This window comes from Bos javanicus, chromosome 29 (assembly GCF_032452875.1).
Source record: "Bos javanicus breed banteng chromosome 29, ARS-OSU_banteng_1.0, whole genome shotgun sequence".
Classification (NCBI taxonomy): domain Eukaryota; kingdom Metazoa; phylum Chordata; class Mammalia; order Artiodactyla; family Bovidae; genus Bos; species Bos javanicus.
Window position 1 is genome coordinate 2,167,048 of NC_083896.1, and position 15,443 is coordinate 2,182,490.

The 15,443-nt window shown below is 45.0% G+C and overlaps 1 protein-coding gene across 2 annotated transcripts in view; it reads right to left on the minus strand.

The window, feature by feature from the left end:
* The window catches only part of FAT3 (FAT atypical cadherin 3), a 641,657-nt gene that overhangs the window by 116,908 nt on the left and 509,306 nt on the right, over positions 1-15,443 (minus strand). For both annotated transcript variants that reach the window (XM_061405994.1, XM_061405993.1), the window contains exons 7-9: positions 14,242-14,517; positions 10,299-10,509; positions 786-4,859 (exon numbers count right to left, since the gene is read on the minus strand). In XM_061405994.1, the coding sequence (XP_061261978.1) occupies positions 786-4,859; positions 10,299-10,509; positions 14,242-14,517 (4,561 nt within the window). The remainder of the gene's footprint in view (positions 1-785; positions 4,860-10,298; positions 10,510-14,241; positions 14,518-15,443) is intronic.

Here is a 15,443-nt window from a genome sequence, read left to right on the forward strand (position 1 = left end):
CTGCCAGCAAAGTTGGACTTTTTTTCAAATGATAAAAATTGACTATCAAACTGGGTCATCTGTCACAAGCAAACTTCTGCTGCTACTGCTGCTAAGTCGCTTCAGTAGTGTCTGACTCTGTGCAACCCCATAGACGGCAGCCCACCAGGCTCCACTGCCCCTGGGATTCTCCAGGCAAGAACACTGGAGTGGGTTGCCATTTCCTTCTCCAGTGCATAAGAGTGAAAAGTGAAACTGAAGTCGCTCAGTCGTGTCAGACTCTTCGTGACCCCATGGACTGCAGCCTTCCAGGCTCCTCCGTCCATGGGATTTTCCAGGCAAGAGTACTGGAGTGGGTTGCCATTGCCTTCTCTGGTCACAAGCAAACTAATGAACTGCAAAATCTGGCTGAGTTAGTAACAACTAAAGAACTGAGTTGTCTCAGCCCCAGAGAGGTAAGATAACTCCTCAAACCCTCATCTCACGTCTTTCTCCCCTAATCTTACCCCTCTGCTGTGCATGTGTGTGTGCTGTCGCTTCAGTCATGTCTGACTCTGTGGGACCCCATGGACTGTAGTCCGCCAGACTCTGTCGTAGGATTCTCCAGGCAAGAACACTGGAGTGGATTGCCACACCCTCCTCCAGTGGATCTTCCTGACCCTGGGGTCGAATCTGTGTCTTCTGTGGCTCCTGCACTGCAGGTGGATTCTCTACCACTGAGCCACTGGGGAAGCCCGCCCCCTGTCACCTTCCATCTTTCTTTAGGAAGCAAAGCATAGAGTGAACATCGAGGGTGGCAGCCTTACCTGTAATATGGTAGCTCACTTGGCGATTGATGTCAGACGTGTCTCTGTCCCACGTGCTGAGGACGGCTACCACCTCGCCTGGAGGGTCACTCTCCTTCACATTCCCTCGGTACACCTCGTGGGCAAAGACTGGAGTGTTGTCATTTATATCTGTCACCCTGACAGACACCAGTGCCGTGGAAGAAAGAGAGAAGGCTTCCCCGAGGTCGGAGGCCACCACGGAGAAGGTGAACATGGGGTCTGTCTCATGATCCAGGTCCTTCAGGGTACTGATCCAGCCTGTGTTGCTGTCGATGCTGAACGCTTCCATCACCTTCTCGGGCTGGGAATCCGAGTGGAGGGAGTAGGTGACCTGCCCGTTGGCTCCCCAGTCCACATCCATGGCTCTCACCTGTGTTAGTTTGGTGCCCACGGGCATCCCTTCCATGATGATTGTCTCATAGTTTGAAGTTTCAAAGACCGGCTTGTTGTCATTCAGATCCAGTACCTTGACGTCTACATCCACCGTGAACACAGCGTCTACTTTGTCCAGGGGCATAGTGGCTGCCACTTTGAAGTGGAAAGCGGGGCTGACCTCGTGGTCAAGACGCTTGTCCAGCTTGATCGTGCCTGTTTCCTGTTCTATGATGAAGACATTGCCTTTGTTATTTTCCAGCCGCTCCCCATTAACTGTGCTGAATGTGACCTTCTGAGTGGGCAAAATCCTCAGGGTATCCACCGTGCTCCCAATGGCTGTATCTTCTGACACGGTGAAGGAATACTGAGACTGGGTAAAGGAGGGCACGGATGTTTCAGGGGGTAAGACGTGGATATAGACAGGAATGAGGGAGTGCTTCACTGGGATGCCCCCGTCCACTGCTTTGACAAAGAAGGACAGCACTGTGTTCTTCAGCTGGTTAAAATGGCCCTTGGTGACCATCCAGCCATTGTCAGGGTCAATTTCCAGGAGGTCAGCCACTGAGACCGAGGCCTCACTATAGAGGGAGTAAGTAATCCTTGCATTTGCGCCATCATCTGGGTCCATGGCTTGGACCTGTGTGACCAGGTGGCCCCGCCCAACATCTGCCCTGACGCTGGCTCTGTATTCCACTGTCAAGAACTGGGGGGCATTGTCATTTTCATCCACTACAATCACCCGCACCGTACAGAAAGTTGTTCTTCCCCCGCCATCGAGGGCCCTCAAAAAAATACTGATGTCTCCTTCCAGAGGGTTTTCCCTATCGAGTCTTTCTGTTGTGGTGACCTGTCCATTGCCATCTATGAGGAATCTATCCTTTGCAAAGTCATTGATGATGGCATAGCTGATCTGCCCATACATCCCCGGATCCCCATCTGTGGCTCGAACGTGGATTACCTTTGTCCCAGCGGCTGCGTTCTCTCTCACCTCAGCTACATAGGTGCTCTGTGAAAAGGCAGGGCTGTACAGGTTGGCTCCAAGGACCCTGATATGCACTTGGGCGGTGCTCGTGAACAACCCATCAGAGACCGACACGTTGAGACTGTACAGAGGCTCCATCCGCTGCTTGCGGTGGTTGGACAGTGTAATGATGCCACTCTTGCTGTCCATCAGAAAGCTCGTCCGGTCATTCCCAGATAAAATGCTGTATTCCAACCGGTCAAAGTCAGAGCTGTCTGCATCAGAGGCTTGCACACAGGTTACAAAATGGCCCCGGGGGGCTAATTCACTCACATATGACTCATAAATGAGCTGATTAAAGACTGGAGGGTTGTCATTTACGTCTGAGATATAGATATGAACCAGGACCTCGCTGCTCAGTGATGGGAAGCCATTATCTGTGGCTCTGACTTTCAAAGTGCAGTGTTGCACTGACTCGTGGTCCAGCATCCGCGCCGTCAGGATCAAGCCACTTGCGCTGTCTATGTGAAAATAATCCGTACTGTTGTAAGTATCCTGGACAATCTGATAATGGACCATTTTATTGTTTCCTGAGTCTGCATCAGTAGACACAACTTGTAAAACAGGTGTCCCGATGAGGGACGCTTCTGATAATGTTGTATTGTATGTGGGTTGACCGAAAATAGGGGGGTTGTCATTCACATCGTTAACAAGCAGGTCAATGGTAACTTCAGCCCTGGCCCCAGTAAGCGCATCACTGGCTCTTACTGTCAACTTGTAAACTGATGTCATTTCATAATCCAAAGGGCTAATGACTTTCAGGACCCCAGTGTCAAAGTCAATGTTAAATTGTTTATACAGATCCCCATCAATAATGATATATATGATGCCTTGCCCTTCTGGACTGGTGGCGTTGATGCTTAGAATGGGGGTATCCATGGCAATATCTTCATTGACAGATGCTGTATAAAAGGGCTTATCAAACACAGGCATTGCTTTGTTGACAATAGTGATGGGAAGTTCCACGGATGTGGACAAAGAGGGTTTTCCACCATCTCTGGCTAGGATGGTGACTCCATACTCAATGTTGGACAAGTCTGAGTTGAATGCTTCTTTTAAAATAACATTGCCTGAATTAGGGTTAATTTCGAAGTGGCCATAGTCATCCTGTAGGACGTAGGTCACTTCTCCATTTGCACCTTTGTCTTTGTCAATGGCCGTCACTCGGTAAATCAGAGTGCCAGGCTCAGCATCCACCTGTACGGCAGCGTAGTAAGGGAGACCCACAAAGACTGGAGAGTTGTCGTTTATGTCTTCAATGCTAACCCTGACCACCACCCTCGCCACCCGTAGATGGTCAAGCTCTCGGCTGGCTTCCACCACCAGCTCATATAACTCCTGCTCCTCACGGTCAAAGGGGACTCCGGTGGTCTGAATGACCCCTGAGGTAGATTTTATCTTGAACTTGTTTCCTGGGTTTAAGATGCTATATTTTAAGGGCTCATTAAGGCGATTTCCAACTGCATTGACAATAGCAACTTTGGTTATGTTAGTGTTGTTCTCTGAGATGGAGGTGGAGTAAAAGTTTTGAGTAAAGTGGAGGCCACTGTCCATGGCTTCTTTAACCAAGATGGTAACCATCGATGTACTGTAGAACTTTCCATCAGACACCTTCACTATCAGCATGTAGTGATCTTTGGAGAGGTTGTTGTTTTTCACGGTGAGCACTCCACTATTTGAGTCAATTAAGAAATGATCCAAGCTGCCTTCCATTAGGCTGTACGTCAGTTCAGGGGGTACCTCGGAGTCAGGATCCACGGCACTAACTTTCAGAACCTCCACTCCGACATAGGTCGGTAGAAGTAAGATAGTCTCGAACACAGCCTGAGTGAACACAGGTGGGTTGTCATTCACGTCCGTGACCTCTATGGTGACTTCAACGGGACTCTCCGCGGTCAGCTGAGGGCTACCACTGTCTCTCACATGCACGTGAAAATGGAAATGGGCGATGGCCTCGTGGTCCAGGCTGGCGATTGTTCTGATCGCCCCTGTGCTGGAGTCCACTGTGAAGAACTTCTTGGCTGTGGACTCCACAATCTGATACACAAGCAGAGCATTCCGGTTGCTGTCGGCATCAGTGGCTCGAATCACCAGGGGGCTGTTATCCAAGCTCCTGACAATGCTATTGATGGGGGCTGCCTCGCTGAGGCTGCCCGAATACTGAGAAAAGAGAAAAACTGGCGCATTGTCGTTTTCATCAACAATCTGAATGTTGACTGTGACATTGGAAGCCATTCCTGCCATGTTGGTGGCCTGGACAATGAGCTGATAAGAGGAAGTCCGCTCGTAATCCAGCGCCTTCCGAGTGGTGATGACTCCAGAATAGGGGTTTATGGTGAAGATCCCATCAACATTTCCATCTTTCACTTCATAAATGAGAGTGGATTGACTGATGGCAGAGATTAGAATGACAGATGTTCCAACATCAACATTTTCATTCACTTCTGCTTGGTAGTCTTTGTGAGTGAACCTGGGGTTAGAATTATCAGACATGGTGACAGAAATGCGCACGATGGCGGTGGCAGACATCGGTGGGGAACCCTGGTCCGTGACTTTGACTGACAGGACAAACTGACCCATTGTCGTCATGTCTGGCTCTTTGGAAACTGTGATGATACCCAGGACTGGTTCAATCTTAAATGTGTTCCCAGTATTCCCTGCAATAGAGAAATCAACAAGAAAATGAGTTCAAGTGGGTCATTTTCTGAAGAGTAACTCTTCATCTTGAGGCTACTTTACATAGCATGGCAAATAGAAGCAATTATTTGTTTTCACTCCACCTTATCCTGAAATAAAGAGAGACTTCCCTAAAAGGATATTCAAAAGACTTTGAAATGAATTTTCCAGTACATTGTGAATTTCAGATTAGTATCTTCAAAAACAGCCCAGCACTTATGTAGTTTCAAATTGGGAAATAAGAGTTTGTAGGAAAGACTTTTCTAGTAAGAATGCTTAGGACTTTCTTATTCCCAGATTGGGCTGGCACATGCCAGTCACACTGGTAAAAAGGCATTTATCCCGAAATCAGTGCCACAATTCCATGCTCTATGCTGTAAGAAAGAAGGTCGTAGGAATCGTGTCAGAACAGTATCACATAATCATTTGGTTTAAGATTATTCCAAAGGTAAGTTTTGCTGCATGGAATTGGTATTGTTTCATATCCTCAGGATCAACTTCATTCCCAACAGTACTTAGGGGAGCGGGAGGGGGTTTGCTGCTCAGGCATGGAGAATTCTTCTCAAGTCATCATTTGCTTTGTAAGCTGTGAGAATTTTTTTCCGAATCCCTTACACGCCAACACACACACACACACATGCACACATGGATGTAACAGTGGACATAAAAAATGACAAGGCACTTGTTTCAATTGGTAGCCATTCTATTTGCTAAACTTTTGAGAGGTTTCTGGTGAAGTACAGAAGGGTTCATAAGAAGTGGCACTGAAACCAAGAACTTGAGGCATAAACCTCAGGAGACTGAGAGGCTGTAGCCCGCTGTGCACTCTGACCCCTGACACTGTGGAAGCTGAGAGGCCTGCCTCTGAGACAGGCAGGGGTGACATCCGGGACTGTGGAGGGTGAGGAAAGGGGAGGAGAGAGTGCGGAACACAAAACGCAAAGAGCACCAAGAACGCGGCTCACAGGTCATGAACAGTGGGGAGTAGCATCCTTCACCAAATGGCTTTTTGCCTCTCTTGGGGCTTTCCCCTACTTCTCAAACAACACACATACTTCTGGGTCCCCAACTCTTTTACATCACAAGTTAAAAATCTAGGTTATTCAAATATATCTGAGTTTTTCTTACTTTTTGAAGTTCTATAGCATGGCAACATACAGAGAGTTTAAATGTCATTATCATGACAATAGGCTCCAGGATTGAGAAGGCAGGTAAGTACAGTGCTTATTGAAATATGGAGCTTCCCTGGTGGCTCAGTGGTAAAGAATCTGCCAGCCAATATAGGAGACATGGGTTCGATCCCTGACTCAGGAAGATCCCCTGGAGTAGGAAATGGCAACCCACTCCAGTGTTCCTGCCTGGGAAATCCCATGGACAGAGGAACCTGGTGAGCTACAATCTATGGGGTCACAAGAGTCAAAATATACAATAAATACAGCTATTTACACACTCCTTACTACGTACTTGTTAATTAAACTTTTCCAAGTCTGAAAACAAAAATGTCATGTTCCTGTGAAGTCTATTTGTATGTTTGTTTATTTCTCGACAGGGAGCAAATCTAACAGAGGTAAAGAATTTGATTCTGACCCCAAATGTGGACATGCCACCTGAACATGACCATTTCAGGATGACAACAAGAAGGCCAATGAGCTCAGGAACAAGCTTGCAAATTTTCAATGAATGGTACTGTGGAATTGAGTGTGCTCCAATATTTGATTCACAGACCCTCACAAGAAGGCAGGAATCATTTTACTTCAGCATCTCAGGGGAGGCAAACAGAGAGATACATGACATGTAGGCCTGAATGCTACATCCTCATTACGGGGCCCCATGTGGAGTTTTCATGTGAGACTTTTCTTCCTTTATGTGAGACCTTTCTTCTTCCAGGCTCAGGACATAACAGCAAGATACACATGGCAGGGATGAAAGAGGCCCAGCCTTTGACCCTGAGTAGCTCTGTTCCCCTCTGCGGTCCTGTGGCTATTGATCTCCTTGGTACCCCGCCCCAGGATGCTGTCCAGTGGCTGCTTTGTCTCTCTCTCTCTTCAGCGCACTGTCCTGCTTACTTGGAATCCACTTCCTGCTTACTCTCTTCTGCTCTACTTCAACCTTTGGAAGCTAATCTCTGCTTGTTTTCTTGGAATCTATGCCAATGCAGGAGATGTGGGTTCTATCCCTGGATCGGGGAGATTCCCTAGACAAGGAAATGGTAACCCACACCATTATTCCTCCTAAGAAAGCCCAGGGCCAGAGGAACCTGGTGGGTGACATCATGGGGTTTCAAAGAGTCAGACACGATTTAGTGACTCAGCAGTAACAACGGCATGGCTTCTTATAGACTTTCGGCAACTGGGCAAAACCTGTGCTGACATTACCTACCATTATGAATCTGGTATATAGCACAGTGCCTGGCACAAAAAAGGAGCTCAATAAATATTTGTTGAATGACCGAGAGAGGTAGACTCAAAAAAGATTAACTTTCCATCTGTATCCATCTTGGGGTCTAATACGCTCCCTCCCATCGTAATTTAGCTCTTTCCTAGTCCTGGTCTCTCCTGTACTGCCCTCTTTCCAAGCCACTCATAAACCACTGCTGGCACCAAACGTCAACCCTGAACTAAATATAAGACCTGAAGTTCTGCCCTTGATTCTACCTCAGTCCTTTGGGTAAAAACAAAAAGCTTCAGGGACTTCCTTGGAGATCCTGTAGCTGGGATTCTGAGCTCCCAAGGCAGGGGCCCAGGTTTGATCCCTGGCTGGGGAACTAGATCCCACATGCCACAATGAAAGATCCCTCAGGATACAACTGAGACTTGGTGCAGCCAAATTAATAATAAAAAAAAAAAAAGCTTCAGTAGTTACTTCAGGCCAGTCGGGGGACAGGAAATGCATTGCTGATGTTTACTCACTGAGTCATGTCCGACTCTCTGTGACCCCACGGACTGCAGCCCACCAGGCTCCTCTGTCCATGGCATCTTCCAGGCAAGAATCCTGAGTGGGCTGCCACTTCCTTCTCCAGGGGATCTTCCTGACCCAGGCATGGAACCCAAGTCTGTGTGTCTCATGCATTGGTAGGCAGATTCTTTATCATTGAGCCACCAGGGAAGCCTTAAATACGAACCACCAATAAAGAGAGTGAAATCTTCCTTATTGAGCTTTGTGAGAGTACTTAAATGAGTTGAGTTGGGCATGACTTAGTGAATAACAACAATACTTTACACCAAACTCTTGTTATTTGCTTCAAACTCCTGAACTAGCTGGGATCTGCCTGTCTTTTACCATGATCTGCAAAGAAACTTGGCTTAACCAGAACCAATCCAGGTCAAGCATAGGTCGGTCTGTCCTGTAATTCTCATTAGCTTTTTATACATCTAATCAAAGTTTATTCTTTGAGATACATAGCATGCCTTGGGTTTTCTGGAAATTCAAGTTTTCTGTAGAAAAGAAATTTTAATGGAAAAAAAAATTTTTCTGCCTAGCTTTAATTGAAGAAATGACTGAATTATTTCTCTATGATTAGCACTCGGCTACAGTCTTTGGAAGCTGAAAGATAAACAACACAGAACTTTCAGCTGGATGGTAAATTACCCTTAAATTACTCTTTGAGAACCCCCAAATTGGTTTTGAAATTGTCTGGTTATCTGAGAGGAGAAGTAGTATCCCTAATGACAAATATAAAAAACAAGTAGACACACGGACAAATGCTTAGAAGATGTTAAGCAAAGTAGAACTAAAACCATATACCTAAATGATTACAATGACATAAAAGAAGGTATATGCATAAATGAATGAGGAGAAAAGAAAAAAACACATATGATTAGGGGAGAACTGCAGAATGAATATAGAGAGTTACTGAATTGCCACATTTCCTGTGGCAGTATTTAAATATTTATTTTTTTAAGTTTCCCTATATTATTTGTGAAACTAAAGGAACAAGGAATGAATAACAAAATAATTAAAATGGCCTGTGATAAACAAGAAATGCAAAATAGCGTTTAAAAAAAAGTACTGTCAGGCCTGGCCTTCCCAGGTGGCACTAGTGGTAAGGAAGCCGCCTGCCAACGCAGGAGACATGGGAGACGTGGGCTTGATCCCTGGGTCAGGAAGATCCCCTGGAGGAGGACACAGCTCCCCACTCCAGCGTTCTTGCTGGAGAGTCCCATGGACAGAGGAGACTGGCGGGCTACAGTCCACAGGGGCACATAGTTGCACACGACTGAAGTGATTTAGCACACATCTACGCACACACGCACTGTCAAGCTTTAGGGTGAAAGGAAACTCTATGGAAAATTGGAAAAGAAATGGACAAATTCTCTTGGGGCACCTGGCTATTATGAACCCATGTCCTTTTTTTTTGGTATAGAGTTTACACAGTCTCATGTAAAATGTCAGTGTCTAATACAGGAAATAGTTTTATATTGTCATTCAATAGAGGGGCTATTTTTAAAGAAGATTGTTAGCTTTTTTCCTAAAACTTTTTAGTCCAAAGTTGTCATTGTAGCATTCATATTTTAATTCAACCACTCTCAAAAATGTTCCTTATATAAATCAAGAGAAAGAAGTGTTTCCAGTGCTAGCATGAAAGGAGACAGCATTTGGCATTATGCACGGCAGACATAATGTTGCAGAACACTTTGGAAATATGTGGCCTGAATGTTCAAAAAAGACAAAACAGGGAAAGAGAAAATTGAGCAGAAAAAGGATCTGTGTAATTTTTAGGCTTACGGTCCTCTCCTTGCTTGGACATTCATCTCTTCTATCATAAGTGTTTTCTAAGTGTCCATCTTCAGACCATCAGTAAACCACGGTCTTGCCTTCTAGATATTAAAATTGACTTTTTAAAATACTCTTAAGTTTTAACAACACAAGAGCCTGTATTTATTTCTCTGTCAGGTTGAGCAGGCTGTTGGGTCCTTACCCACTACCATGCTACTCATACCACCTCCAATGAAGGGAGTCTGTACTAACTGGGGTGTGCGGAGTGTGGGCATTTTTGAAGTCCACAGCCCACAGCCCACCTGCTGACAAGAAAACAATGATCTTTAAGCTTCAATTCACAGAACTGTCTGGCAGCCCTCCTATGATGGGAGGCTTTGGTTATTTCAGTCTGAGGCCATGGGCTTGTTGACCCATCAGAAAAAGCCACAGAGTTTATTATGCAGTCTCCTCTCTTCTCCATTCCAGAAAAATCTGAGATTGAACACAATAAAAGGAAACTCTTTCTTTGCTGTCAATGATGGAAAACATATTACTGAAATGCCAAGAACTTAATACACCATCACTGAGCAAATAGGGCAGTTGCTTGGCCAAAAAATCCATTTGGAGACATGCCAGTGGTAACTATGAGAATTTTACACGGTGATAAATACTCCTGAGGGTCCAGTGCCATGCATGATGCTGCTGTCTGCAACAGCTCTCACCTGCTTCTATGGTATACATGAGTTCTGCATTTTCCCCTTTGTCTTTGTCCAGAGCCGTCACCTGCAGTACAGCTGATCCCAGAGCAGCCGATTCAAACACGGACGCTTCATAGAGTGGGTTGGTAAAATAAGGGCTGTGATCGTTAGCATCTTCCACATTCACAATGACTCGGGCCAAGTTTCTTCGATAAGGAAACTCCTGATCTCTGACCTTGAGGCAAAATACAAGAAGCAATAGGACTAAAATCTTTAAGTTGCAAAGAATTCACATGGCTGTGCCTACAGTGAAATCAAAATGAAATCATGCACGGAAAGTGCTTGACCCGTTCCCAGGCCGAGTAGGTTCTCAGTAACTAACCGTGCTTCCAGCAAGTGGGGACATCGACTATGAACACGGTGAGAGCTGAGGCCACGCTGTATTGCTCAGCATTATGCCTGGCCTCTGGCCTGTGTCCGGTTCAGGCCGGAACTGAAGCCTGAATATCTCAAACACAGCGCTTTCCTCTGGTCTCCCTCACCCAGCCCTCTGTAATTTGCCTCAACAGTTGCTAATGGAACGGTGGATGGCGGCTCTTCTAAAGGGGAAACTGACATGTGGAAGTAATGAATGCAATGTAGGCACTGTCATTCATTCATTCATTCAACAAACATTTATTATCATCTATTATCTCTTAAGCCCCAAGATGGCCCCAGGTGTTTCAACAGTTCCCACCCTCAGTAGTTGACTAGGGAATGCAAACAAGTAAGTAGTCAGATAAAAGGCAAAAAGATAAATGCCAAAATATGAGTAAGCAGTAAGAAGAATGTAGCCTAGCTTATAAAACCAAGTAGAAGTGGAAAAATGCTGGGGGAGGTGGTGTGTGGCATATATTTCAGGCAAGAGGAACCAACGTAAATAAAGGTCCAGAGCTAAGAGAGAACCCTAACCACTGGGAAGATGAACCAATCTTAATTTCTAAAATGTGACACCCCCACACTGTGAAATACCAAAGAACCTTGCCTGACTGCTTTACAGTTCTCCCTGGTTTGCATATGGCAGGAGCTTAGTTCAGTTCAGTTGCTCAGTCATGCTCGACTCTTTGCAATCCCATGGACTGCAGGAGACCAGGCTTCCCTGTCCCTCACCAACTCCCAGAGCTTAGTAAAACTCATGTCCGTCGAGTCAGTAATGCCATCCAACCATCTCATCCTCTGTCATCCCCTTCTCCTCCCGACTTCAATCTTCCCCAGCATCAGGGTCTTTTCCAGCAAGTCAGTTCTTCACATCAGGTGGCCAAAGTATTGGAGTTTCAGCTTCAGCATCAGTCCTTCCAATGAATATTCAGGATTGATTTCCTTTAGGATGGACTGGTTGGATCTCCTTGCAGTCCAACAGACTCTCAAGTCTTCTCCAATACCACAGTTCAAAAGCATCAATTCTTCGGTGTTCAGCTTTCTTTATAGTCCAACTCTCACATCCATACATGACTATTGGAAAAAATATAGCTTTGACTAGATGGACCTTTATTGGAAAAGTAATGTCTCTGCTTTTTAATATGCTGTCTAGGTTGGTCATAGCTTTTCCTCCAAGGAGCAAATGTCTTAATTTCATGGCTGCAATCACCATCTGCAGTGATTTTGGAGCCCAAGAAAATAAAGTCTGTCATTGTTTCCATTGTTTCCCCATCTATTTGCCATGAAATGATGGGACCAGATGCCATGATCTTACTTTTCTTAATGTTGAGTTTTAAGGCAGCCTTTTCACTCTCCTCTTTCACTTTCATCAAGAGGCTCTTTAGTTCTTCTTCACTTTCTGCCATAAGGGTGGTGTCATCTGCATATCTGAGGTTATTGATATTTTTCCCAGCAATCTTGATTCCAGCTTATGCTTCATCCAGGCCAGCTTTTCGCATGATGTACTCTGCATATAAGTTCAATCAGCAGAGTGACAATATACAGCCTTGATGTACTCCTTTCCCAATTTTGAACCAGTCCTTTTTTCCATGTCCAGTTCTAACTGTTGGTTCCTGAGCTGCAGACAGATTTCTCAGGAGGCAGGTCAGGTGGTCTGGTATTCCCATCTCTTTCCGAATTTTCCACAGTTTGCTGTGATCCACATAGTCAAACCAGTCTACTTTGGTGTAGTCAATAAAGCAGAAGTAGAAGTTTTTCTGGAACTCGCTTGCTTTTTTGATGGTCCAGCAGGTGTTGAGCGTGTGAGAGGAGGGCACTTGTGCGGTAGTTTCAACATTCTTTGGCATTGCCTTTCTTTGGGATTGGAATGAAAACTGACCTTTTCCAGTCCTGTGGCAGAAGCTTGCAACTAATCAATTCTATAACACATGATTTTGCTATAATTGTATGCAGCATTAATCCAATGTGTGCTTTTTTTTTTGCGTTCAGGTATAGATCCCCTAACTTCAGAGAGATTTGAAGAAATTAGAAAATCTACCAAGAAAGGCCCTATCCCTTACCCTACCTTTACATATAAGGGGAAGGGGTTTTCAAAAATAGTACCTGAAGGGAGTTGAGCAAAATGACTAAAAGGGCTTAGCTTGGAGAAAGGCAGTATAAAGGAGTTGTTTGCTCTAAACACTCAGTTACATAAATGATAAATGATACAGGGTGAGCACACTGAACTCTGAGTTATTTAAGGAAAGAATGAACAGACATGGCTTGGAGAATGGTGTTAGTCGCTGGGAGGGGATTTCTGTTCCTGAAGAGATACATGTAAACGCTAGCCAGTTAGCATGCTAAGTTCCCTGTCTATCGACCAGCCTGCCCCACTAAGGACCACGCTGGACTCTGTACTTTGGGATTATTGAAATCTAGGTCTTTTCCAATCGAATGTCCAAGGGTGCAAGGACTTTGTCTCTTTTATATCCTCAGTGTCTAGAACGGAATGTAATACACAGTGGGTGCTGGAGAAATATCTGTTCAATGAACGCATGAATGAGCAGCCAGAGGAATGCATCTGATGAACCCGAGTCCCTCCTCCGTTCCCCGCACTCTCAGCTGGCAACCACAGCCAGCACCACGGCACTCAGCTTTCCTCTTGCTCAGAGAGGTTTCCAGACTTGGAAAGAAAGAGCAGCACTTACTGGAACATTACTTCAGCTGCTTGGGAATTGACAGCATCTTAGTGCATCTTGGAGTCAATCAGTACAGAAATTTAGTCTCTGCCCTCCTACCCAGTCTTAAGGAACTCAGGGGCCTCTGATAGGGAGTAGCTGTGAAATTTCCCAGGGGGCTCTTGGATAGTTAAAGGGACAGGTTTTAGGTCATAAACAAGGGTGTTTTCTTACTAATCTTTACTTCTCATTTATGCAAACTCGTCGAACTTTGCTTTATAATGAAAGCGACTCTTCTCATTTATGCAAACTCGTCGAACTTTGCTTTATAATGAAAGCGACTTCTACACAATTTGGAGACCCTATGAACCCAAATTTAGACTTATTTCTCCAGGCTTCTCAGGTGAGTTCTGAGATCTCTTTTGTGAGCCAGTATTTATCGCTAGGTCCAATGCCAGTGCAATAAGTAATAAATCAGTCCTCTAAATGCTTCTAAGGACTAAGGACTGTACAGGTCAAATAAAGGATTACCCTGTGATTATCTTCTCAGGGAACTTCTTTTAAAATTTCCACCAAATCTTCTGGACACGAACCAGTACCACAGCCTCGGAGATTTATGGAAACACGGTCTGTTACTTCCCTTTCGAGTCAGGCTGTCATGAGCCTTTACTGTACAATTTGTCTAAATTTCAGTTTGGCAAAAATAGGGAGTCAGTATCTAACAACAGTGATTCCCGTCTGAAGTAAAAAGGCAAGAATGAAGGCAACCCTGCTGTGAAAAGATCAAATTTACTACTACTTACAAAATTCAAGGGCCCTGCCCGCCTGGAGGCTAAGGCGTGCGCCTTAAGAAGGTGCTTCTGCTAGGAGAGCATTAAGCAGGCTGGTCCTACCATTATGTGCAGGATGTGCTTGTCTTGTGCCTCGTGGTCCAGCCTCTCGGCCGTGTAGAGGACGCCGGTGCTGGGGTCTATGCGGAACTTCCTCATGCTGATGGAGTCGATGCTGCTGTGGACAGTGTAGCTCAGCTTGTGCTTCTCATCTCTGTCTGTGGCTTCAATCTGCAGGATTTCTGTATCTGGAAGCACATCCTCAGAAATGGTCACGTCGTAATTTGGCTGAGAGAATTCTGGGCCGTTATCATTATTATCCAGCACTTTGATAAATACCTATAGTTAAAAGAAGACAAGAGTGATGACCAATGCCAATTTACTCACTGATAATAAAAGAGGCCCCTCCCTCTCTCTTCCCTCTGTGTCCTTGGATCCTAGCTTCAAACAGCTGTTTTAAATAGGTAGGGAGATTCTTACGAAAGCGCATTGTAATTAGAGATAGACAATAAACCAGCAGTTCACAATAACAGGAGTATAAACTGTGAGCATCAATATTCTCACTATTAATTGAACAGATGAGACAACCCCAGGAGGATGATAATTCCGGAAGATTATCTGAGGTGCAATGTAGGACATCCCAAGGTGACCTCAGTTTGTTAAGCTCCCATTATCTTACATTCTGGTTATGTGCTCTGACTGCTCTATAGTGGACTCAACGTGGAGGCAATGACAAGATAAGCAACAAGAAAGAGGCAAAGGAAAAAGAGGAGAGAGCAGAGGCGCTTCTCCTTAGGAAAGAGGTCTACCGAAGAGCATGGTGCTAATGCTAATGGTAGCTAGAGCACGGTCCCAAGTTGTTTCTTTTTAGAAAGTATTTTGTTCCCAAACTTTTCAGGAGAATTTTATAAAAGTCATAGCTTGATGAACCCTTGAGTATTCATCACTCAGCTTTGGCAATGATCAGTTCATGACTAATCTTGCTTTATCTTTATGCCCATTCATTCCCATCTGCTCCCTTGTATTATCTTGAAGCACATCCTAGCCATCATGTAATTTCAGTGTACACCTCTAAAAGACAGGGAGTCAAAGTAAACACACACTGACACACTCACAATACCACTACTGCATCTAAACAGAGAAAACAACAATTCCTTAATGTCTTTAAATATTCAGTTGGTGTTCATCCTTCTGTAATTGTTTAATGGCAACCCACTCCAGTGCTCTTGCCTGGAAAATTCCATGGACAGAGGAGCCTGGTAGGC